Source organism: Bos taurus, chromosome 8, assembly GCF_002263795.3.
Source record: "Bos taurus isolate L1 Dominette 01449 registration number 42190680 breed Hereford chromosome 8, ARS-UCD2.0, whole genome shotgun sequence".
NCBI lineage: Eukaryota > Metazoa > Chordata > Mammalia > Artiodactyla > Bovidae > Bos > Bos taurus.
Window position 1 is genome coordinate 91,498,721 of NC_037335.1, and position 27,161 is coordinate 91,525,881.

At 41.3% G+C, this 27,161-nt stretch overlaps 1 protein-coding gene and 1 non-coding gene across 2 annotated transcripts in view; both read right to left on the reverse strand.

Annotated features, from left to right (window-relative positions):
* Positions 1–13,274, reverse strand: part of GRIN3A (glutamate ionotropic receptor NMDA type subunit 3A) — a 200,552-nt gene extending 187,278 nt beyond the window's left edge. The window contains 1 exon segment of the mRNA NM_001191535.1: positions 12,576–13,274. Within this exon segment, the coding sequence (NP_001178464.1) occupies positions 12,576–13,274 (699 nt within the window).
* Positions 13,275–26,174: 12,900 nt separating this feature from the next.
* On the reverse strand, positions 26,175–26,247 carry TRNAC-ACA (transfer RNA cysteine (anticodon ACA)). Its single transcript has one exon. It is a non-coding gene; the product is annotated as a tRNA-Cys (tRNA).
* Between the last annotated feature and the right edge of the window lie 914 nt (positions 26,248–27,161).

Consider the following 27,161-nt stretch of genomic DNA (forward strand, 5'->3'; position numbering starts at 1 on the left):
CATTATCCACATGTGGCCACTGAGCATTTGAAATGGGTGTAGAGTGCCTGAGAAACTGACTTTTAAATTTTGTATTATTTTCACTAAACTTAAATGAATATAGGGTTCAATTCAGTTCAGTTCAGTCGCTCAATCATTCCGACTCTTTGCGACCCCGTGAATTGCAGCACGCCAGGCCTCCGTGTCCTTCACCAACTCCCGGAGTTCACTCAGACTCACGTCCATCGAGTCAGTGATGCTATCCAGCCATCTCATCCTCTGTCGTCCCCTTCTCCTCTTGCCCCCAATCCCTCCCAGCATCAGAGTCTTTTCCAATGAGTCAACTCTTTGCATGAGGTGGCCAAAGTTTTGGAGTTTCAGCTTTAGCATCATTCCTTCCAAAGAACACCCAGGACTGATCTCCTTTAGAATGGACTGGTTGGATCTCCTTGCAGTCCAAGGGACTCTCAAGCGTCTTCTGCAACACCACAGTTCAAAAGCATCAATTCTTCGGCACTCAGCTTTCTTCACAGTCCAACTCTCACATCCATACATGACTACTGGAAAAACCATAGCCTTGACTAGATGGACCTTTGTTGGCAGAGTAATGGCTCTGCTTTTTAATATGCTACCAAATATAGGGTTAGTAGCTATCAATTTGGAGAAGACAACGGCACCCCACTCCAGTACTCTTGCCTGGAAAATCCCATGGATGGAGGAGCCTGGTAGGCTGCAGTCCATGGGGTCGCTAAGAGTCGGACACGACTGAGCGACTTCACTTTCACTTTTCATGCATTGGAGAAGGAAATGGCAACCCACTCCAATGTTCTTGCCTGGAGAATCCCAGGGACGGGGGAGCCTGGTGGGCTGCCATCTATGGGGTCTCACAGAGTCAGACATGACTGAAGTGACTTAGCAGCAGCAGCAGCAGCTATCAATTGGACAGCACAATAAAAATAGAAATATAGATCAATGGAACAAAATAGAAAGCCCAGAGATAAACCCACATACATATGAGCACCTTATCTTTGACAGAGGAGGCAAGGATAATACAATGCAGAAAAGACAGCCTCGTCAGTAAGAGGTGCTGGGAAAACTGGACAGATACATATAAAAGCATGAAATTAGAACACTTCCTAACACAATACACAAAAATAAACTCAAAATGGATTAAAGACTTAAATATAAGGCCAGAAACTACAAAGCTCTTAGAGGAAAACACAGGCAGTTACTCTCTTTGACATAAATCATAGCAAGATTCTCTCTGACCCACCTCCTAGATTAATTGAAATAAATACAAAAATACACAAATGAGACCTATTAACTTAAAAGCTTTTGCATAGCAAAGGAAACTATAAACAAGTTGTAAAGACAACCTTCAGAACAGGAGAAAATAATTACAAACAAAGCAACTGACCAAGGGTTAATCTCCAAAATACAGAGGCAGTTCATACCAGAAAAACAAACAACCCAATCAAAAAATGGGCAGATCTAAACAGACATTTCTCCAGAGAAGACATACAGATCACCAATAAATCCATGACAAGATGCTCAACATCGCTCATTATTGGAGAAATGCAATTCAAAACTACAATGAGGTATTACCTCACACTGGTCAGAATGGCCATCATCAAAATATCTAAAAACAATAAATGCTTAAGAGGATGTGGAGAAAAGGGAATCCTCCTGCACTATTGATAAGAATATAAACTGATACAGCCATTATGGAAAACAGTATGGAGATTCCTTAAACTAGGAATAAATCTACCATATGACCCAGCAATCCCACTACTGGGCATATACCCTGAGAAAACTACAACTCTAAAAGACACAGGTACCCCAGTGATCCTTGCAGCAGTATTTATAATAGACTGGACATGGAAGCAACCTAGATGTCCATCAATAGATGAATGGATGAAGAAGTTGTGGTACATACATACAATGGACTATTACTTGGCCATAAAAAGAAACAGATTTAAGTCAGTTGTAGTGAGGTGGATGAACTTAGAGCCTCTTATGCAAAGTGAAGTAAGTCAGAAAGAGAAAACAAGTATTGTATATTAACGCATATATATGGAATCTAGAAAAATGGTACTGTTGAAACTAGTAGAGATGGACTTGTGGACACAGCATGGGAATGTGAGGGTGGGACAAACTGAGAAAGTAGCTGATATATATATACAGTATTATGTGTAAAATAGATGGTTAGGGGGAAATTGCTAAATAACACAGGGAGCCCAGCCTGGCACTCTCTAATGACCTAGAGAGGCAGGATGGCAGGGGGAGGAGGAGGAGGCTCAGGAGGGAAGGGATATGTATAAAATTATGACTGACTTTCATTGTTGTACAGCAGAAAGCAACACAAAATTGTAAAGCAATTTTCCACCAATTAAAAAATTTTTTAAAATTGGACAGCACAGCACTATGGTTACTACTGCTGCTGCTGCTGCTGCTAAGTCGCTTCAGTTGTGTCTGACTCTGTGCGACCCCATAGACGGCAGCCCACCAGGCTCCCCTGTCCCTGGGATTCTCCAGGCAAGAACACTGGAGTGGGTTGCCATTTCCTTCCCCAGTGCATGAAGGTGAAAAGTGAAAGTGAAGTCGCTCAGTCGTGTCCGACTCTGAGCGACCCCATGGACTGCAGCCCACCAGGCTCCTCCGTCCATGGGATTTTCCAGGCAAGAGTACTGGAGTGGGATGCCATTGCCTTCTCCGATGGTTACTACTACAAGGGGTCAAATACAAGAAGCACAATCACTGAAAGGCAATGAAGGGACTAAAAAAGAAAAAATGAAATAAAACCATGATGATGTCACAGAACTCAAGCAGAGGGTGTTCCACAGCACCAAATCTATAAGAATGTTAATTAAGGAGGATGAAAGTAAAGTCCCATTAGTAGCAGTGTCATTTATCCTTTCATGGTAAAACTTAGTCCAAATAACAGGGGTTGGTTAAACAAATCATGAAACAGCCCATTCAAAGGCAAACTATCAAGCCATTAAAAAATAGAAAAAACATTAATGATATGGGAAGATGTTTATATGTTAAACAATTTCATAAAATGACATGATCCCAATTTTATAACACATACATATGTCTAGAATTCTGGGCTGTGGGTTTATGAGCAATTTTAATTTTATTCTTTGGCATTTTATTAACTTTCAGAATTATCCACAAAGAACATAATTTTTTTATAATCAGAATAAAGGAACAAATGATATGCTTAACACAATAAAATGGCTACATCTTTTCAAGCTGCATTATAAAACAAAGTGATAGTAAATACAGCTACTAAAAATAATTAACCATCCTACATTTCTAAAGTTATTCACATTTTTCTCCCAGCTCCTCTAGCTATACACTGCGAGGTGTGTATACTTTAAGGTATATGACTGCAATTATGGTGGCAGAACAGCAGAGATTGTTGGGAATTCTTAGAAGGCTAAAGAAGATCTTTTCTTAGATGGACTAACCTAGATGTCCCATGGTCAAAAGACCAGGAAAAGGACTAAAAGCTTCTTGGAGTCCTTTTCTTGCCTTGAGAGGTTGGAGTCGACAGGGAGGCCTGGCGTGCTGCAGTTCATGGGGTCGCAAAGAGTTGGACACGACTGAGCGCTTGAACTGAACTGAACTGAGCTGATACTCTACGGACCACTAGATGGCGCCCTGTACTTTCAACCAGGCGAAGGTACATTGGCTTAATTCAGGCTTGGATTTACCATTCATTTTCAGGTGTACACGGAAGCATTTCCTTCTGTGTATAACACACTGTATGACATGACTCAAATTAATTCCTCGTATAGCATCAAAACAACAGGTCTCTATCTGCACCTATTAAATTCACAACACATAGAAGTAAATTTTTTGTTAAATGGAATCCCTGTTTAAGTACCTCTGGCTGGGACTGAACAAATAGAATTTCACAACTGAGCCAGATAGTAATTCTATTAGATAAAGGCATGCTGAGCATCCAACTTCGTTTATGGAAATAAAAATTTTTATTTTTTACCTGGAGAGTATTCATTCAACTTTTGTTTGGCTTTGAGTTGAGGCTTTCAATAGAAAAAAAAACACCAACAGATTCTGTGCAGCCAAAGCCTTGGTACTGAAAGTTCAGCTAACGACCACCTCTAACTGAGGGCTGAGTAGTGACAATCCATGTCTAAGTCATTCCTAAGAATGCTACTGAAAGACCCAGACAGAGCCATTGTTTGGAACTGTACAGGCTCAGCACTTGCAGAGCCTTGAAAATACAAAACCAGGCTCAAATATAAAGGAAAATACCACCCTTTAATACCGAAATTCCACCAACTCAGAATGTCCATGCTTCGAAAGCCATGTCAACTCTGACTTTTCAGAAAAATTTTTTTTAAAAAGGTGAATTCTTTTTTTCTGTTCTTTGATTCCAATGTACAATTGGAGTGACAATAAGGCTTTCTTTACTTGTATCCAAGTGTTTCTAAAAATTCTAAAGCATTATCCTTGAGAGAATAAAATACATAAAAAAATGTTACTCAAGGATATGTCAGGACACCCATGGGGCAGTAGCACATATGCATTACTTTCATAATCAGAAAAGTGACGCACATTTTAAAAGTCCCTGAAAGCTGTAAATGCATCAAACGATTTTGATACAGTCAGGATTCAATCAAACACAGAGTTTGTTTTATGGATATCTTTTGTAATCCTTAGTATATAACAAAGCTGTGTGTGTATGTGTGTGTTTGTGTGTGTTAGTCACTCAGTCATGTCTGATTCTGTGTGACCCCACGGACTGTAGCCCACCAGGCTCCTCTGTCCACGGGATTCTGCGGACTAGAATACTGGAGTGGGTTTACATGCTCTCCTCCAGGGCATCTTCCGGATCAGGGATTAAATCTTCTTCTATTATGTCTTCTGCATTGGTAGGTGGGTTCTTTATCATTAGCGCCACCTGGGAAGCCCATGTAACAATGCTACTGTCCCTAAACTTGGATCTAATAAATGACACAAGTTAGATCCATTAGTATGGATATAAAGCCTGCATGAAAAAAGGGAAACTTGTGAACCTTAAATCCACATCAAGTTGAGACTCTTCCCTTTCTAAAAACCCTCTTCTCCCCCTCTTCCTCAAGAAGCCAAAACTTTCAACTGTGTCATGCTTCTACTGTTCCTTAGATTTAGTTCCTGGGAGCCTGTGAGCAATTAGGGTAGTAGGTAAGGCAAGACTTGTGAATTCCTAATATCAACAAATAGAAATAGAACGTTATTTTTCACCTCTGTAACTGCTCCAAAGATCCAGTCATTCAGAATCCATACAAAAAAAGCAACTGGTCATCATTCACCTCATTGATGACTAAATTTACATGTACCTAACCTGAGGGTGCACCTCAGTGAACTGGAACTCTAAATGGGGTTTCAAAACAGCAGCATCTGTTTGTTTCTTAAGCTTGGCCACTGGAATCAGATCTCGTAAGTTTAAATATCATCTGCATACTGAAAATGCATTTAGAAGTACTCCGGAGAGAGCAAGCTAGAATATTTAAGCTCTCATTCTGATTATTTTAGTTTTCTATTAAGTTAGGCTAACGCTATGTGCTAAAAGAATGATTATTAGAATAAAAATATACTGTGGTGTGCTTTGAACTTTGCATACATGATATGCAAACTTTACCGTACACAATCCTCATTGTAACTTTATGAGATGGTCATATTTTGTGGATCAAAAATTGAGGCATGGAGATACCAGGCATGTTTCTCAAGGTATGATATCTAGAAAGCTATAGAGCTAAGATTCAAACATAGGTCTGTGCATCTCAAAAACCTATTCTCTTCACCTCTAGCTTGCATTTCTTCCATTTATATGTTATTATTGTCTGATTTGTAAAATAAACACTAACTTTCTCAAAATAATTGTGAGGATAAAATTGAAAATATGGATGTAAAAGATAAATTTAAACATATTCTACAATTAATTTATTACTGAAACCTTTATTTTCATATTGAAGTATTGAAAGCAGTGGTGAGGAAATGTGAAGACTTGTCTTTTTTCTCTTATTAGTATTATTGTTTTTTAAAAAAATATTTATTAATCTGGCTGCACCAGGTCTCAGTTGTGGTACATGGGATCTTTAGCTGTGGCATGAGAACTTTTTAAACAAAATTTTATTTATTTATTTGGCCATATCCTCATGTGGGATCTTAGTTCCCCAACCAGGGCTTGAACCCATGCCCCCTGCGTTGGGAGCATGGAGTCTCAGCCATGGACCACTGGGGATGTCCCTCTCTTATTTTTAATTGTGTAGGTAATGCATACTTATTTTTAGAAAAAAAGAAGCATGCATAGGGGAAAATCTAGACTTCCACCATTCACTTATAATCACATTTAACTTTTTAATAAAGTTCTAGACTTTATATTTTATAGAAGGTCACACTTTACATAAAAAATATACATTTTTTATTCTGTGTCAATAAATATATCTTCATTTTGAAAGGGTACATAGCACTATATTGTAAAGTTATATTATGATTCACTGAATTAAACTATATTGGATAGTTAGTGTAAAATATGCTTTTAACCATCAAACCTAGAAGTAGATGTCACTCTATCTTTTTTCCTGCAATAATTCAAAAGCAGTGATGGATTCTCAGATTATAGGCTGACAAATATACTAAATTAATAGGGAGGCTTTAGTATTTTTTCCTGTTGGTGACCTCTCACTTTCTGTAATGTATAACCTTTCCTGCCCTTTTATGCTGTCTATACATTGTTATTTTTCTCACAAGACTGTTAAAGGTATGTTATGAGCACATTTGTGAAGGAGCCTTGAAAAGCACAAATTTTATGTAAATATATATGACTGGATTTTTTCCTAAATCTATGTCTCAAATGAATAATAATGAGGAATAATTCCCTTTACTAAAAGAAAAGTCATCCTGCTTAATTCTTTACTGCTTGAATCCTTGAAGTTTTATCTCTACAGACAGACCATCCCTGGCCAACCAGATACTAGCCTTTCATGGTCAGTTTTCTCCAACTGACACAATACCAGCCCAGGTCAGTATGATCAACCTGTTCCCTCAATGGAGGAGAAACACCGTCTCCCCTGCAAGTGTCTGAACCTTTTATATTCTGGAGAGCTGCAAGTCTAGCTGATGTAATAGGTTTAGGGGAAGGTGGCTGGCTTACTCCTTGTTTACCTTTTCTCCAATTATTTCCCACCATCCCCCATAGGAAAGATCTGAGTAAGAAATAGTGGCTTAAAGATTTCAATTAGTTTGTTATTCATGCATTGACTCAAGAAGCAGTGTGACAGATGCTGAGATGTTTTTTCTTCCTTGCTGCCTAGTTTTAGAGATTTTGCATCCCATTTTTGGTGCTCTGCTGTTTCTTTACTCTTTTGTGTATGTGAGGAGCAGCAGCTAGACTAGGCAGGAGAAAAGAGAAAGAAGTCATCTCTACATTGTGTGGTGCCACTAACGTGTGCAATACCTTGCTCTGAGAGCTCCACAGTGTTGCTTAGGGCAATGATACTCAAAGCAGCTAGTCTGCCAACTGTTGCCTATCCGAGATGAGTTAAGGAGCGTGTGCCACTATGAAGCAACACACTGCTTTGTCAAGAAAGACTTCCCAGGAAAATAATTTCAGATGAGCCAAACTGTGTGCTTAGTGGTGTGGCAGGAGAAGTTGGGGTAGAGAGGTTAGACCTTGTGGCCATAGCCTCGCGAGCAATCTACTATAAGTTCTCCTATAGGAGATGTATGAGAGACAAACATTTCTGAAAAATGTTATTGGGCATCTTATTGAAGCTTCTATGGTAATAACTAAGGCTCTAGAAACTGCATTGATGATATGCATTTATAAAAATTTGCCATTGGTATAGAAACGGTAGCTTTGGCATGTCTTCTAATGCTAGGCAAGGGGGTAAACTATTCAGGAACACAGTTGTTTGGCAGGAGGTGGGTGCTAAACCCACTTGCTTTTAAGAGAAATAAAATGAGGGAGTGGGTATAGAGTAAGGTGGAAGATGAAGACACATTACACTGTGAATCAAATCTCATTTTGATTAATAACAAGTAGTGGAGCATTAGTGGTGAATTAGGACTGGGATGATTCTTATCAGATCAAAACTAACACCTCTCTACTGGTTATTTAGCTAACACTATAAATTTTTTCACAGTGCATCACTTTCTTTATTTGGTCCACACAACAACTCTGCCAGATTGGTAAAGTCAACCTTCTTTTGACTGACAAGCCTAGATGCTCAGAGACCAGAGGCACTTCCCTAAAATTCCATGGCCAGTAAGAGGCAGGGGTAGACTGAGTCTTCTGAGTATTATTTAATATACCTTCCAATAACTGTGCTCATTTAACCAAAATGATTGGTTAATGAGTGGTGGCTCAGATGGTAAAGAATCTGCCTGCAATGCAGAAGACCTGAGTTTGATCCCTGGATTGGAAAGATCTGCTGGAAAAGGGAATGGCTACCCACTCCAATATTCTTGTCTGAGAATTCCATGGACAGAGGAGTCCGGCGGGATACAGTCTGTGGAGTTGGAAAGAATAGGACATGACTGAGCGACTAAGACTTGCTACTTGCTATTCATGAAATACAATCTAATGGCACAAAATCCAAGGTGACTTCTGCCACACCAGAAGATAAAACAGGAAGGAATTTGACACCAAAATTGGTCTTCTGTTGATTCAATCATAAGTTAACCCCAAGATGTATCAGCCAAGGGGATCAAGACCCAAGATTCTCTATAGACTCTTCTATGGCAGTCGCAAAGAAAAGGGGGTGAGACAGATTAACTGCCCAATGAATGGTGTTTGCTAGTGTCTTCTGATCTATTTATCTAGAAAAATAAGTGCTATAAAAATTTGCCAGATTAAAAATAAAAACTTCCAAATTAGTTCTAGTTTTATTTTTCAAGAGGAGTCTATACTGCTAAGAAAAGTTTTGCATCACTTGATGTTTAATTTGAAATCGTTTATCTTCACGTTAGCAATAATTAGGTGCTACTATCAGTCATTCATCATGAATTGTAGAAGAATATGTTTCCCCCAAGAGAGAGCACAGTGCCTATGTGCAGAAAGTCAAGGAAAACTACTACAACTGAGAGCAGATGTTTTAAAAAGAAATGTCTTTCACTTGTCCCCTCACGAGGCAGGTAAGTTATATTGTGATATCATTGCTTTTTCCCCTGTGCCATACAAAAGTGGCACCATGCTAGTCAAATTCTAATAAACAGATTTCAGTACTTCTCCCTGTATTATAAAAATGGACCATCTAAAATACTTACATTCCCATGGGAATAAACATATATTAATTAGTTGGCATATATAGTTCATGATACACATTGTGGATGGTACATTCCATGAGAGATGAAAATAGCAATGTAGTCTCTTTTTAATTTCATGGGTTTGAATCTAAGCCAATTATATTACTCCATTAATTCTGCCTAATGAAACCAATATGGAATTAACATAAGATACATTTTAGAAAGAAATGTGTATCTGTCACTACCTCAGCAAGTAAATTTTGAAGTGTTAACTCTGGAGAAACTATATAAAACTCTCTGAATAAAAAGTAGTAGGGGGTGTGAAGAGAAAGAAAGAACTGTAGGAACTTAAAGTAACAAAGTAACTTAAATGTAACTGGATCCATGTGCAGCATCATTATTTGAAGGTCATAGGAACAGAATTCGGTTGGCCTCAAGTGGAGATTTGGGTGTAATAAAGTCAGAATTTTGGGGATGGAAGAATGGTTTGATCTTATCCTATGTGTAATATTGTATTAAGCTTTTACTAAGTACTGATATTACACATATGATTTCTAAAGCGGGGTAGCTAACAATCTTATTTTTAATGGATTTCCATGCTTGAAGGAAGTTTGTTCCATTCAAGCTGATGGACCTATGTGTTTATGTTCTGAATGAACAGTATATTGAAATAAAATGACTATTGTCAGGGGGTGATCATTTCAGTGGTATCTTCATTCAGGAGTTGTGGCAGGATGCAATCCTAAACCATTATTTATTAATTAGGTTTCACAGAAAAATATCAGTAGCCCAAAAGAAAGTGGGAGAAAACATGTTGCTGCTCCTGCTCTGAAAGCAATTTTGATTTGTATGATTGTGTGAACAAGTCCACCCTCTTCTAGAATCCTTTACTTAGGCACTGGCACAGTCAACAAACTAGGTCACTGGGCAGGAGACTCTAATAAGGACAGTGGCTAATTTAAGCCAAATTTATTTAATGTGTAAAATGACTTCAGCATGCTTTTATATTTAGAAAATTAAAAAAAAAATCTCATCACTGTATTAGATAAAATTCCACTTTTCAGGAGAAGCCAGAGAAAGATCAGTTTTTATTTTTGCTGAAAGGAGATGATGGTCATATCCTAAAATTACATATTACAGTGACTTGGCATTGAGCTGGACATTTTTAATATAGAACATTATAGAAAGACATTTAAATTATATACTAAAGTAAGACAGGTTAGATATGTTTGAAGTTAAAATACAAAGATAAATGAAAGAAAATGTCCTCAGTTGGCCAAACTAGATTTGAGTCAAAAACAATAATTCCCCCCTTTCAAGATGTGTGCCATGAAAGTAACAATGACAATAGTGATTTTAAATACACTTCTGAATTGAAATACAGAAGCAAATGTGCTTGACACAGTATTTATTTTATTGTCAGCTTGCAAGGGTTGTCCCTGGAGGACTCTCTGCCCTCCAACGGTCCTAAAGCTTTGAAATTTACTGATTCTAGATGCTACTTCACAGTTTCTCTGGTCTCCTTATTGAAGTGTGCTGCATATCACAAAAATTCATCAAGGAGCGGACACAATTTCACTTCTAACTAAGGAACACTAATTTGGGGGGAAATTCTTGCTATTTAAGACTCTTGGCAAACAATCTACAAATGGAAAGGAGTCTGGAGACTGTGAACACTGTTAGCATGTATGAAGTATTAGGTAATAAGGAAGCAATGATGAGAAGCAAGTTATGCTGACTCTTGCATTTGTTATGTCTGATTCTGCATAATATTAATAATGATACACCCCTATGGATGCAATTTCGTGTTTATAACACTCTGGCTATTGGCAGCATTGTGCACCTGTGTTTTCCAAGCCTTCCCATCTGCTGCCTATAGTCATTCAGATTCAGGTGACAGAAATATTTTAGATTAAAGTTAATTAGTCTGCACTCTATAGATCAAATCTCTACAGTTCAACATCAAATAGGAATCTTCTGGGCAACTGCAGAAAGTAGCCTGAACCCACCCTTCCTAAGATTAAAAATGTTAAGATTCATTTTTCTAGAAAAAGAAACCTTTAGTACTCTCTTCATATATTATGCATAGATTTGATCAAACTTTTCATATGTATTTGCTCTTACTCATTTTATTTCTTATCTCTGTATATATATCAAAGTGGAAGAAGAGAGATTAGAAATATTTTTTCCAGCTACAGTGACAGAGTGAAAATGATACAGAGAGAAATTCTCCTAAGTCTGGACTCTTACTAATATACCAACCAATGTGGATCAAGCCTCTGAACTTTCCTCAGTTTCTCAGTCTTTAAAATGGGACCAAAGACAATTACCTATTTGTTTCATAAATACTTTGTGCAATGCTTAATAATTCTTGATATCTTACTAAAAAATAATGCACAAAATGCAGAAATCTCCCATTGCTAAGAGGACCCTGCCTTTAAAAAATATTTATCTTATTATTAATTGTCAACAGTTAAGTTCACAAATAGCTTCCTCTATTGAAACCACACACACACATTTAACCCATAGGAAACGAAATCATTAGTCTTCTTTATTTCTAGACAATTGGTGCAGAAATGGGCTGAGAACATAACTAAATATAGCCAGTTTCTGAACCCACATCACATAAAGAGAGGGTAGGGACAAAGACACAATCCCAAATGAGTCCTCCCATCCATTTTTCCGGTATCAGATTATGTTTTTAATGCCTTTCAGTATCCAAGACTAATTACCAGACTATTGCTTCTGTACTAATTGCAGATTTCATGTTTACGCACAGGAATTCAGAGGGAGGTGTTTTCTTTACACCATCGCCTAAAGCTCAGGGCCGTCGTCCAAAGTCAGAGAGGTGCTCTTTCTGACAGTTGCTTTCAGAGTTCCTCCGGGGCCTGAAAGACTCTGGCAATCCGGGCTGTTCTATGCCCATCCCCCGCGCTGGTCATTAGAACCTCGATAGCTCTCTACCCTCCTGAACTTGGGACTTCAACTTCCATCGGGTAACCACTAGGTTTCTCCCAGCTGGTCAGAACGTGAAGACTTACTTTTCCGCTTATTCTCCCACTTTCTTCCTTCCATCTTGCTACCTCTACCTCTCATTTTATTTCCATCTGAGTTTTAATGTGTTTTATTTTACTTCTACTGAGATCCTTCTACCTATAACCTACGGATATGGTCCGATCCTCAAACAATATCAAAGTTGTAAAGCCCCACGTCCCTAAGGTCTTCACCCGGGTTTTCCCTTTCCGCCCGCCACCCAGCCTCCCCACCCCAGCCCCCACTACCGTCCCGGCCCCTAGTGGCATCCATCTCCACTCCAAGCATCAGACTCCTCTCACCTGACTCTCCCGTGGAAACTCGTAGCGCACGATGCTGATAACTGGAATGTGCAGGACGGAGCTGACCAAGTCGAGCTCCATCATCTCCCCCAGGCTCTGAGGGAAGGCGAGCAGCGCCGATACCCCTTGCACCACCACGGTGTGGCACACGCTCTGCAGAAAGGAGAAAGGGTCACTGCTCCACGGCGAGCTAGGGGAGGAGAAGGGCAAGAGCGGCAGATCGCCCAGGCCGGCCTCGATGGCCATCACTACTTCCAAAGACAGGTTGTAGGGCAGCAGTCCTTCTACTCGGTTCAGATTGTCCACGGCGAAGAGGAGGGCGTCCCGAGGCCAAAGGGTCTCGGCCCTGGCGCCCTCCCCCGGCTTCCGTGCGCCCGGCGGCCCCCGGCCATGCAGGGCGCTCCCCAACCAGCGTGCGCCTGGCGAGGGCGCCGGGGGCAGCCAAGTCCCTGGCTCAGGTTCATCTCGCGGGGCGCCTGTCCGGCTGCCGTCCGGGGTGCGGCTGGCCGCGCGGGGGGCCGTGGTCCAGGGCTGCAAGTGCACCGCGCCCACCCTCACCGCGTGTCCGATGCGTTTGAGGATCTGGCAGGGCTGCGGGTGCGAGGAGGAGCCAGGCACCCCGGCCAGCACCAGTGCGCAGGGCGGCGGCAGCAGCAGACAGACCCTGCTCAGCAGCCACCACAAACTCAGTCTCCTCATTACTGAGACCCGCAGGGAGAAAGCGCGCCCCCTCCTGCGCCCGGCTCACCCAGCTGCAGCAGCCGCCGCCTAAGGTCTCCGCCCCCAGGTCCCGCGCGCCGCTCACTCGGCTTGGCGAAGCGGTCCCAGGAGCTGGAGCGGACTCTGGGCCATCCAAGTGGGAGGCTAGCGCGCCCTCGGCAGTCTCAGAACCCGCTCCCAAGTCCCTCCGCCTCGCATCCTCTGCCCGCCCGGTCCCTGCGCGGAGCGGGGCGGGCGGCGCTGGTCACCCGCGGCTTGGGCGCCCGTTCCCTGCCCGCCCCATCCGCAGGGCGGCTGGGGCACTGGGTCCGGTCCCGCGGGGAGGCTGGGCTGAGAAGCCGAGAGGATTTCTAGGGGGCAACGGGGAGCGAGGAGGCAAGAAGCTCACTTGGATTCTTGACTCTTCTTTTTCCGCCCAGACGAGACCCACTTATTTCCTTGGCCTCGCGCAGGAGAAGGGGGTTCACACCTGAGGTGCGAGAAAGCAGCCAAATCTTAGCTCCGCCGTCGGCCGCCCTCTCGCGGGCTCCCCCAGCGCTGGCTTCATTTTTCTTCTTCCCTCGCTACTTCCTCCCTTTCCTTCTTTCGTCCTCTTTCCGCCCAGTCGCCGCCGCCGCCGGTTTCCTCAGAGGAGCGACGCGACTGGCCAGCAAAGGGTGGTTCTGCTCAGAGCGCAAAGTTCTCCCCACCTCAGCCGGCGCCTCCCTGTTTCTGAGCCAGGCGCCGGCCTGTCGCTTGGCTGCGCTAAACGCCCACTGATGGTTGAGAGTCGCGGGTGGCGCTTCCCGCACCCCTGACAAGTTCTCGCCCCTCCAAGGCCAGGAGTCGTAGTTGGCGATATTCCTTGCGCCCTAAAACGAATTCTGAATTCGGAGTTGCGCCTGAGGAATCTGAAATCCAGTGGTTATCTGGGATAGGCTGAAAGAGGCAGTGACTTTAAGAAGCTCCTCTTCGATGTCTTTTTAACGGTTTTTCTAGCTAAAGGTATTAAAGCAAGAACCACATATACATACGTTTAATCTCCTCAGCTTCCTGTTTTTTGGCACGTGGACGTTTGACTTTTTTTTTTTTTTGAGGATCCCAATGTTTTAGGGTTCTCAGAATTATAACAAAATTTGAAGCAATTATGTGACCAAGAGATTTAAAATAGCATACTTTGAAAGCACACTCAACAGCAGATCCTGGTTTAGACCAAGCGTCCTTCAGATTATTGCTACTAGTAAGAGCTCTCATTTGTGTGGAATTGAATACAAGGAGGTCAGTGGGTTATGATTTGACCTTTTCCTCCATGACCAGACCAATCTGGAGTTGGAAGGAGCAGGTTAAGGGTAGTGCTCTGGTTTCCACACACACAGTAGATTTATTTTATTTCATGCCACAGTATCATTTATGAGGGGGCTTCCCCGGTGGCTCAGATGGTAAAGAATCTATTGCAATGCAGGAGACCTGGGTTCAGTTCCTGGGTGGGGAAGATCCCCGGGAGGAGGGCATAGCAACCCATTTCAGTATTCTTGCCTGGAGAATCTCATAGACAGAGGAGCCCGGTGGGCTACAGTCCATGGGGTTGCAAAGAGACACAACTAAAGCGACTTAGCATGCATTCATCATTTATGAGGAGAGTAGGCAAGTATCCATGGGGCAGAACAAGCACCTGGCATCAGGAGTTCTGAATTTCAATAACACTTCCAGAGAACCATGACCTTGGCAATTTATTTTACCTAACCTTGCCCTGCTATTTGGATCTGGTAAATTGTTATGCAAATATAGCTAGCTTTTAGCTCTGGAGAGTTGTTTTGATTCATGAGCTACAGTTTCCATCTTGCTTTAAATCCTTGGGATGAAGAGGCTCTAGCTAAATAAAATTTTCAAGAAGCTTGCAAAGTGAATGCTGTTTTCCTCAGCACAGATCTTGAAAGCCATCTCAGCGCTAACCTTACCTGACATTCTAATTAGCTCTTGCAAGACTGGGGTGTTAGAGAAAAGACTCCCATGAGGCCAAAGTGGCAATCATACTAGAGTCTGAACCAGAAAGGAAAGATTCTTCCTGAAGCCCTAGAGAGGCTCTGGTGCATGGATGTTGGAACTTTCCTTTTGCTTCAAATGATTCCACTGATTAGGATCTGAAAAAGAAAATTTTAGAATTTTGTGGTCCTTGCATTCCGAGACTGGAAATCGATTGTGTAGTAAGGAGGTGTGCTTGTCTGTGTGTGTGGAGGAGTATGAATATGTGTGTGTGGAGGAGTATGACATTCCAGATTATGACCATGCCCTAGAATGATTATCTTGATGCTTGGCATCACATATGTGTTCAAACCAGGTTCCCAAGAAAATAGGTGGTGATGAACAGTTGGATCTAATCTGTTAATGGCATCCAAGAGCTACTATGTTACTGACCCTTTCCAATTGTGCCCTAACAAAGGTCCTACTGCCCAGTGTCCTTGGAGCCAATGGAACAGACCAAGTTCAGTTTAGATGAAAAGTAAAGTTTTTTTTCTTTTTTCTTTCATCAGATAATGGAGAGATGCAAGCATGCACCCTAGGGAACAGGCTTTCTCCAACAGGCGGAAGATGGGGCTGCTTTATAGGAATCTCATCGGTAGGGAGGGGCAGAGTCCCTGGGAAGGCAGGCACAGCTGTGCAGCTCACACCAGAGAGCATATAATGAAGGTTGCACGTGGAGTCTCTGCACACCGCCCATCAGCTGCCATCTTGGTTCGAGCGTTGTGTGCTGCTTCCGGTCATGGCCCTAAGCTGAGGTGTCAGCCATTTCTCACTAGGAATTCGGGACTGAGGTGCCTGGTGTGAGACCTCTGCCTGCGGCCCCTAAGAACAAGTGAAACTGAAGTAAGCGCCCTGGAAAAAAATGGTTAGATTTTATTTTATTACCCAGGTTCTATATTTACTTCCTAGGAATTGTTAACAGGTTTTCCCTGTGGTAGCGGTGTGTTCTTTCCATCTCTCACAAGTCAAGAACCACTTGGGGGAATGGCTGAACTGGTTATTCATAGAATAAATGATGATTCCCATGGTTTTGAGGAAAGGCTGCCCTGGCTTATGATAAAACTGTAACTAAATCTTGTGAATATTGTTTGAATGGTGAAGAACAACCCTTCCTTCTTGTGCTTCCTTTTGTTTCTTTCTTGCTTCTGCTACTGCTAAGTCGCTTCAGTCGTGTCCGACTCCGTGCGACCCCATAGATGGCCTCCTACCAGGCCCCTCTGTCCGTGGGATTCTCCAGGCAAGAACACTGGAGTGGGTTGCCATTTCCTTCTCCAGTGTATGAAAGTGAAAAGTGAAAGTGAAGTCGCTTAGTCGTGTCGGACTCTTAGCAACCTCATGGACTGCAGCCTACCAGGCTCCTCCGTCCATAGGATTTTCCAGGCAAGAGTACTGGAGTGGGGTGCCATTGCCTTCTCCAGTTTCTTTCCTAGGTTTTTCAGTTACGTGACCCTGATTCCTTTCTGTTTTCTCATGCTGCTTGGTTCTCTTTTTCCATATCACTGTACTCTAAGCAATTCTGACATGCTTCTTTTCATTCCTTTCCCCACATTTTCCTCCCTTCCCACCACTTTTTGTTCATGTTTCAGTGGTCATAATTTTGAAAGTTTCTAAAAGATTCAATCATCAGTTCAGTGCCCATTAATTAAACTCTTACTATGTGCAGGCATTGCTGTAGGACTGTACTGGGGAATAGATGAATAAACTCCTGTTCAGAGGAGTGGAGAATATATCCCCGCCCCCCCCCCCCCCCCCCGCCCCCGCCCCACAAAGTCACATAGCTAATGTGTTAACAAAATGCTAATGTTGAGGTTATATTTTAGTGAGAGAGACAGACAATAAAACATAGAAGTAAGTAAATGTAGGATATGTTAGTTACTACTAAAGAGAAAAATAAAACAGCAGAAAAGAAGTATTATGGAGGAGATTGGTTAGTGATGGGGGAACTGGGAGTAAACCCTTTGAGAAAATTACTTTTGAATAAAGATCTAAAGGGAGGTTAGGGAGTGATTCATATGAGTACTTAAAGAATTTCCAAGCAGAGAAATAGCAAGTGCCAAGGCCCTGAGGTGGGAGTGTTTCCACTATGTTTGAAGAGTAGTAAAGAGGTCAAGTTGCTGGCACAACTGATCCAGTATGAGAGTGGTGGCTGGTGAGGTCAGAGCAGCAATGAGGAGGTACAGATAATGTAAGCCAATCATTAACTTTGACTTCTACTCCAAAAGGGATAAGAAGGCACTGGGAAGGGGAGAGAGAAATAGAAGAATGACTTGTGAGCTTGTTTTACCACTCTAGCTGCTCTGCTGATGGAAGAGAAAAGGTGGGCTGGGATGGAAGTCAGGAGATCAGGTGTTATGCTGTTGCAGTAATCCATGAGATACCTGTGAAATCATAAGGCAACTTTATCACATTAGTATTAGTATTCCCATTCTATAGAATAGAAAATTGTATCTGAGGAAAGTTATTTGCACAAAGTCATCACATAGTGAGTGGCAGAGTGGGTTCAAAATTTTAAGTTCATCCCAGCTGCATTGTTGGTAGCAAGAATCAGCCAAATTTCAAAATTGGCTCACTCAGAGAAGATGAAGCTCTCTTTATTACTAGATTTGAAATGAGAACTATTAATCTAAGAACCCACGTTGGAGAGTCAAATAAACAAAAACAAATCCAAATTCTCAAAATTTAAAATGTGCTTTTGTGTACATCTGTGTTTTCTGGTAACAGGAATGGGTAGGCTGAAAGTTGAGATTTTTTTGGAGGTAGCCCAGGAATGGCTGGAGTGAAGAATACTATGTGAGTCAGGAACTTGGATGCTATTCTCGTCTCTGTTTCCCTCTGGATGTGACATTTAACCCCCTGGAGCTCAAACTTTCACCTTTGTACTGGAATTGTGGAGACAGCTCTTGGCAGTTGTCTGCATGGCAGGGCATGGACCCCATGAACCCTTTCTAGTTCCATGGGAAGAAGCTTCTTGTAGGTTATCAGTTCTGTCACATACATATTAAGGTTTGCAAAACTATCTTTTTTTGCCTATACCCTGAGATATTTCAAGTTTTACACATGTCTAGCTTTGTTTTGTAGATGACAACAATATCAAATGGCATGTTTCTATCTCTGGGTCAGTATTTTATGCAGTAGTAGCAACGTAGCTATTTTAAATCAATATTCAGATGAAAAGTGTGCTCACCTTTAACTAATAACACCTAGGAGCCCAACTATGCCCTCTCGCACAGCAACTTCTTTGTCTCTATTCCTGGAGACCCTACTGTTATAAGAAGCTTTCTGGGTAAAAATGAATAAAAAAATATGTGGAGTTGGTAGAGAAACTGTGGTAGCAGAATTTGAGGAGGGAAAAAATCTAGAACATCTGGGAAAAAAAAATCAAGTCAGTTTACAGAAGCAGACCCTGTAAGTTCATCTATATAAAACTTAATTATTCTTTTCTTGTTCCCCCAATTACAAAAAACGTCCTATGTTGACTTAACACCTTGTAACATTGTCCTGCGATGCATGGTAAGTTGCTTTAGTTGTGTACAACTCTTTGTGACCCTTTGGACTGTAGCCCATCAGGCTCCTCTGTCCATGGGATTCTCCAAACAAGAACACTAGAGTGGGTTGCCGTGCCCTCCTCCAGGGGATCTTCCAGACCCAGGGATCCAACCGGCGTCTTTTATGTCTCCTGCCTTAGCAGATGGGTTCTTTACCACTAGCACTGCCTGGGAAGTACCTAGCATTGTCCTATGTTTTTCTAAATAGGCATTAATTTTGGCATAGTCATCCTCTTGTAAAAATATGTAAAACTTTCATGATTATGGGATTATCCATCACACATTAGTATAAATTGTTTTACCCTGATTGTTGTAAAATTAATATACTGCTGGTAATTTTTTTTTGTAAGGCCTCCTCAGACAGCCATTTTGATTTTTTGCATTTCTTTTCCATGGGGATGGTCTTTATCCCTGTCTGCTATACAATGTCACGAACCTCCATCCATAGTTCATCAGACACTCTATCAGATCTAGTTCCTTGAATCTATTTCTCACTTCCACTGTGTAATCATAAGGAATTTGATTTAGGTCATACCTGAATAGTCTAGTGGTTTCCCCTACTTTCTTCAATTTAAGTCTGAATTTTGCAATAAGGAGTTCATGATCTGAGCCACAGTCAGCTCCCAGTCTTGTTTTTGTTGACTGTATAGAGCTTCTCCATCTTTGGCTGCAAAAAATATAATCAATCTGATTTCGGTGTTGACCATCTGGTGATGTCCATGTGTAGAGTCTTCTCTTGTGTTGTTGGAAGAGGGTATTTGCTATGACCAGTGCATTCTCTTGGGAAAACTCTATTAGCCTTTGCCCTGCTTCATTCCGTATTCCAAGGCCAAATTTGCCTGTTACCCCAGGTGTTTCGTGACTTCCTACTTTTTCATTCCAGTCCCCTATAATGAGAAGGACATCTTTTTTGACTGTTAGTTCTAAAAGGTCCTGTAGGTCTTCATAGACCCGTTCTACTTCAGCTTCTTCAGCATTACTGGTTGGGGCATAGACTTGGATTACTGTGATATTGAATGGTTTCCCTTGGAAACGAACAGAGATCACTCTGTCGTTTTTGAGACTGCATCCAAGTACTGCATTTCGGACTCTTCTGTTGACCATCATGGCTACTCCATTTCTTCTAAGGGATTCCTGCCCACAGTAGTAGATACAATGGTCATCTGAGTTAAATTCACCCATTCCAGTCCATTTTAGTTCGCTGATTCCTAGAATGTTGACGTTCACTCTTGCCATCTCCTGTTTGACCACTTCCAGTTTGCCTTGATTCATGAACCTAACATTCCAGGTTCCTATGCAATATTGCTCTTTACAGCATCTGATCTTGCTTCTATCACCAGTCACGTCTACAACTGGGTATTGTTTTTGCTTTGGCTCCATCCCTTCATTCTTTCTGGAGTTATTTCTCCACTGATCTCCAGTAGCATATTGGGCACCTACTGACCTGGGGAGTTCCTCTTTCAGTATCCTATCATTTTGCCTTTTCATACTGTTCATGGGGTTCTCAAGGCAAGAATACTGAAGTGGTTGGTTCATGAACCCCATGAACAGTATGAAATACTGAAGTGATTTGCCACATTCTTGTCTGGGGAGGCCTTATAATAGCCGTGAAAAGAAGAGAAGCGAAAAGCAAAGGAGAAAAGTAAAGATATAAGCATCTGAATGCAGAGTTCCAAAGAATAGCAAGGAGATATAAGAAAGCCTTCCTCAGCAATAAATGCAAAGAAATACAGGAAAACAACAGAATGGGAAAGACTAGAGATCTCTTCAAGAAAACTAGAGATACCAAGGGAACATTTCATGCAAAGATGGGCGTGATAAAGGACAGAAATGGTATGGACCTAACAGAAGCAGAAGATATTAAGAAGAGGTGGCAAGAATACACAGAACTGTACAAAAAAGATCTTCACGACCAAGATAATCACGATGGTGTGATCACTGACCTAGAGCCAGACATCCTGGAATGTGAAGTCAAGTGGGCCTTAGAAAGCATCACTACGAAAAAAGCTAGTCGAAGTGATGGAATTCCAGTTGTGCCATTTCAAATCCTTAAACATGATGCTGTGAAAATGCTGCACTCACTATGCCAGAAAATTTGGAAAACTCAGCAGTGGCCACAGGACTGGAAAAGGTCAGTTTTCATTCCAATCCCAAAGAAAGGCAGTGCCAAAGAATGCTCAAACTACTGCACAATTGCACTCATCTCACAGCCTAGAAAAGTAATGCTCAAAATTCTCCAAGCCAGGCTTCAACAATACGTGAACTGTGAACTTCCAGATGTTCAAGCTGTTTTTAGAAAAGGCAGAGGAACCAGAGACCAAATTGCCAACATCCACTGGATCATGGAAAAAGCAAGAGAGTTCCAGAAAAACATCTATTTCTGCTTTATTGACTATGCCAAAGCCTTTGGCTGTGTGGATCACAATAAACTGTGGAAAATTCTGAAAGAGATGGGAATACCAGACCACCTGACCTGCCTCTTGAGAAACCTATTTGCAGGTCAGGTTAGAACTGGACATGGAACAACAGACTGGTTCCAAATAGGAAAAGGAGTACGTCAAGGCTGTATATTGTCACCCTGCTTATTTAACTTATATGCAGAGTACATCATGAAAAATGCTGGACTGGGAGAAGCACAAGCTGGAATCAGGATTGCCAGGAGAAATATCAATCACCTCAGATATGCAGATGACACCACCCTTATGGCAGAAAGTGAAGAGAACTATAAAGCCTCTTGATGAAAGTGAAAGTGGAGAGTGAAAAAGTTGGCTTAAAGCTCAACATTCAGAAAACTAACATCATAGCATCTGGTCCCATCACTTCATGGGAAATAGATGGGGAAACAGTGGAAACAGTGTCAGACTTTATTTTTTTGGGGGGGGGGGCTCCAAAATCACTGCAGATGGTGACTGCAGCCATGAAATTAAAAGACACTTACTCCTTGGAAGGAAAGTTATGACCAACCTAGATAGCATATTCAAAAGCAGAGACATTACTTTGTCAACAAATGTCCGTCTAGTCAAGGCTGTGGTTTTTCCAGTGGTCATGTATGGATATGAGAGTTGGACTGTGAGGAAAGCTGAGCGCTGAAGAATTGATGCTTTTGAACTGTGGTGTTGGAGAAGACTCTTGAGAGTCCCTTGGACTGCAAGGAGATCTCACCAGTCCATTCTAAAGGAGATCAGTCCTGGGTGTTCTTTGGAAGGACTGATGCTAAAACTGAAACTCCAATAGTTTGACCACCTCATGCAAAGAGTTGACTCATTGGAAAAGACCCTGATGCTGGGAGGGATTGGGGGCAGGAGGAGAAGGGGACGACAGAGGATGAGATGACTGGATGGCATCACCGACTCAATGGACATGAATTTGAGTGAACTCCCGGAGTTGGTGATGGACAGGGAGGCCTGGCGTGCTGTGATTCATGGGGTCGCAAAGGCTCTTACACGACTGAATGACTGAACTGAACTGAACTGAACTGAAATTTTTTGGGGGGAAAGGAATTCATTTATATTATAGGGGAATTAGGATATAGAAGATAACTAATGGGATTTCACTAAAGAAGTTTTGGGCAATCTAGGGACTGGAAACAGCAGAAAAGCAGTACTAGGAACTAAGAAAATGGGGTAATGAAAAGAAAGAATTATTAATCTGTCTTGACTATTTCAATGCTTAAGTTTTGCCCTTATGCTGGAAACATAAAAAGAAATGGCTTCTGGTTTGTATCACATGATCACCTACACCCAGGAAACCAAATTCAGCACAAGGCTATTACTGATCTATACATTAGGAACTGCCAATAGTCATTTGTCTTTCAGCTATGAAAAAGAACACCGAGGTGTCCTCAGACTAGTAGTTGTCAGGGGAGTAAGTTATCAGTTGTGACAAGTGCGTGGCCTTTTCAGCATCCACCAGGATTATTAGCTGAGTGGTTGGATCTCCGGATTCTTGTCTTAAACCATGCACCACAGGGAATGCAAATAGGACTTGGAGAGGCCAATATGGCAGTCTCTCTCCATCTCTCTCTTACTCTAATCATTCCAATTTAGTGTTTATCCAAATGAGTTATAGATTAAAGCTTGGACCATCACAGACTGCAACATTTTAAAAGAACTTTTCCTTGCCCAGTTTGTAAAGTGAATTTTGTTAACTGTAGCCAAAAGAATTTGGGAATTGTCTAAAGGCTATTTGCCATCATAGATCCCATGCCTTATATCTGTAAAAGCATTTTGTTTGTTTTAAAAAAGTTTTTGCTTCTTTATTAAGATATTTAAGGGAGGTTTTCAGAGGATGCACAAGCATGATTAAATCCTCATTATTCTAGAGCTTATTATCTTGAGTGAGTTTTGTATGTCAGGCACTTTGTGTACATTATCTCCTAATATTTTATAGATGATTAAACTGATGCTTGGTGAGGTTAAGTCTTTTGCTAAGAACTGGGAGGTAAACCCACAGTTGATTCTCTGACTCCAAAGTCCATGCTCTTTTAATTTCCACTTCATGCCTGGCTGTTTATTAAACTAATGTACAAGGATGAACATAAACACAAAGTTAAACATAAACACAGTTATTTGGCAATCACTTGTCAGAGTATATAAATGAATGGTTTTCTCACAGTTTAATAATGGACATAAATAGGCATGAATCATAATTTCCTATTCTTGTATTGAGCCACAAAATATCGAGCAGATATCTTATATCTTATCTATTTCAGTTGTGAAATGACTCTTACCTTGGCTACAGTTGGAATATCATTGGAAATATCTTATCCTCCTTAGGATCTCTGTTCAGAATCACATACTCAGGATATCAAGAACTTTAATATGCAAAAATTTAGGTGATTTTGGGATGGTGCTTCTGGAATATTCTTGATGGGAAAAGTTCATTTTAAGGAGAACCTTTATTCTCCATAAGGAAGTCCAGAGTCTTCTCTTCATATATTGTAATTGGCAAGACTTCTATCTTGATCTAAAGATTGAAGAGTTTGCATGGTATAAGCTAGCTCACTCTAAAATGAGTTTGGATATACTTTATAATGTGATGTGAGTGTTGGCTGAGCAGAGTTATCCAGACATTTCCAAGTGCTTCAGTTGATGCAGGCAGAAAGGGAAAAAAATTCTCATGATTATGCTGAAGGATGACTTTCTGGGAACTGAGCCTCTCTTTGAAATGAGAGTTAGTCATCTATAAATTGTTAGTGAAAGAGCAATGACCTCTTCGTGAATTTGAAATCCCCTTAAAAATTGTACCTTTTTATTTTGAAATGTCATCATTGGGTTAAAAAAATCAATTGCTCCCATTCCCAACAGTTCTCTCATTGCAGTATGCACTATGGAGAACAGACTGAGAAAGACTGAGACAGTAGCAGCAGTGATTAGCCTATGATCACATGGAGTTCTCCCAAGAGCTCAATGGGAAAATTTCATCCATTAAAAATGCCAGTATAATGAGACTGATTAGGGTGAGGCAGGATGAAAATAATAACTACTGTATTCTGAAATGGGATGACACCTCCCTTTTTTTTTTTTTTGAAGAGCTTAATGCATTTTTGCAAAATTAAAAAAATTCTAAAGAGGGTAGACATATTAATATATTTATGTAGCTCTAAATCAATTATAAATTGCTGATGCCTGCAGCAGAGAGTCAATAAATGAATAGCTCAAGGTTCCACAGCAGAATTAAAATCTCATTTCTTTTATAGTAGTAAAAATGGGAGGCAGCATTTACTCCTGTGACCACAGATGGGGGAGCTAGTGCTGTGCAGGCTGATGTTTCTTCTCTGATCTGCTCTCAAGCAAAGGGGCCTCTATTTGGTTCTGATATTTGATGCCATTAAGGTGAAGGCTGAACTTTACTGATAATGAAAACATTTGTAGACCATTTGTTCATAATGGCCATATCTACCTTAATCTTCATTTATGTCTTTTAACTGGAGAGATTTACAATTTCCTCTAGCCTTAGTATGGCTTCTTCCTGAAGTCCTTCATCTGGTTGGCGGCACAGTCATGTTTCTGTGGAGTTTCGGAAATGGTCTTCAGCAAAAGCAATCTTCCTTTGCTATTGTACCAGCTATTCAATCTTCCTCTTTAAGACTCCCTACTAGCTCCCTGCTGCTTTCTAAATCAAGCTGTGATTTTCCTGGTTTATCAGCCTCTCCATCATGGGGTTTAAATTTGCTATTACAGATTTTTTTTTTAATAGTATCTTCTCCAGTGCCCAAATACATCATCTTCACTTGAGAAGGGTGGCCTGGCAGAGTCCACAGTTAGTGGTGCATGCATCTGCATGAGTATGACATGGGTAGGGGAGATTGTCTATAGCTTTTTTGCTTCTGCGTCCATGATTTTCAAGTGACTACAGTGTCTGTAGGTTGTCTGGATATTACTTTGTTCTGAGTCTGTTGTGCCAGCAAGTCTTTGTCTACATAGGGGTTATGGTTTAAAGAAATGAAACAAACCAATGCAGTCTTTGACTATATTTTTCACAAGATCAGAAAATATGATAATGAAATTACACTGAATCTTATGAGTATATTAGGAAAGGCTTTAGTAATATATGTATGAAAAGTGAAAATGGATGTGTTAGTTACTCGGTAGTGTCTGACTCTTTGAGGGCCTATGGACTGTAGCCCACCAGGCTCCCCTGTCCATGGGATTCTCCAGGCAAGAATATTCCCTTCTCCAGAAGATCTTCCTGCTCCAGGGATCAAACCCGCATCTCTCTCATTGCAGGCAGATTCTTTACCATCTGAGCCCTCAGAGAAGCAAATATGTATACGTCAGTCAATCAGTTCAGTCGCTTAGTTGTGTCCGACTCTTTGTGACCCCATGAATTGCAGCACGCCAGGCCTCCCTGTTCATCACCAACTCCCGGAGTTCACTCAAACTCACATCCATATATGTAGTTTAATATAAAATTGATATGTATATTATAAAAAATTTAGCAGTAGGTATAAGTTGAGTTATTAATCTCAGTTCTCTATCCCCCTGTGTTAGTAACCTGGCTTCATGCCAGGTGCAGTGTTAACCCTAGTTCTTGATCTGGGGCTTGGGAAACAGATTGCTTTGACCAGTGGGATTTTAGTGGACATGATGCAAACAAAGGCTTGACATGTGCTTGCACAATTGGACTTATTTACTTGAGCTCCCACTTTTCACCCAGAGAAGAACATTCTTTGGATAGCTGCTGATCCAATGACCACGAAGTGAAGTGAAGTCTCTCAGTCGTGTCTGACTCTTTGCGACCCCATGGACTGTAACCTGCCAGGCTCCTCTGTCCATGGGATTTTCCAGGCAAGAATACTGGAGTGGGTTGCCATTTCCTTCTCCAGGGGATCTTCCCAACCCAGGGATCGAACCTGGGTCTCCTGCATTGTAGGCAGAGGCTTTTACCATCTGAGCCACTAGGGAAGTCTCCCCAATGACCATGGGAGGCATGTAAAACAAACCTGGTTCCAGATTTCCCTTAGAGTCAAGTCCAAATGACATCAGCCTGGATCAGATGAATTCCAGTGAACAACAGTCTGATGAATGAGAAATGAATGCTATGCTTTACACTGCTAAGTTTTTTTTTTTTTTAATCTATGAAGCAGCAAAGTGACTGATACACATGTAAAAATCTGTGGGATTAGTTACAAGCATCTTGTTCACTTTCAGGAGAGGCATGCCTGGTAGCTCAGGTGGTAAAGAGTCTGCCTGCAATGCAGGAGATCTGAGTTTGATCCCTGGGTCTGGAAGATCCCCTGGAGAAGGAAATGACAACCCACTTCAGTATTCTTGGAGCTTGGCGGGCTATAGCCCATAGGGTCTCAGAGTTGGACACGACTCAGCGACTTTACTCACTCATGCCAAAGATAAACCAATTTTTTCTTTGAGTTAAGGAAAAACTCTCAAGCATCTCTATAGTATACCCTGGGGTTAGCCTACATTCAGTCCAAGCTCTTATATTTACTTCTGTAATCTCACACAGTGGGTATTCAGATTCTTGTCATGATGCAACACAATGAAGATATTAAACCATCATGAAATTAAACTTATTCAGCATGTATATGAAAAACAATTATATAAATTTATATAGTGCCTAGAATAACTGGTATCAAGGTTAAAATGAATACATCCAGCCACACAACAATCTTAAAATAACAAAATTTATTTGTGCTTTTCAAATAGCCTGAAGAGAGATAAATACAGTGTAGTAATATTTAAAATTTTTTTTAAGTTTCCCATTCATTTCCTTTATTCATTGCAACTCTTCCATATTTCTTTCATTCTAAATTGTTCTTAAAATTTCCCGTTCTGAGGGAGGTTCAGGAGGGGGGGAAAAA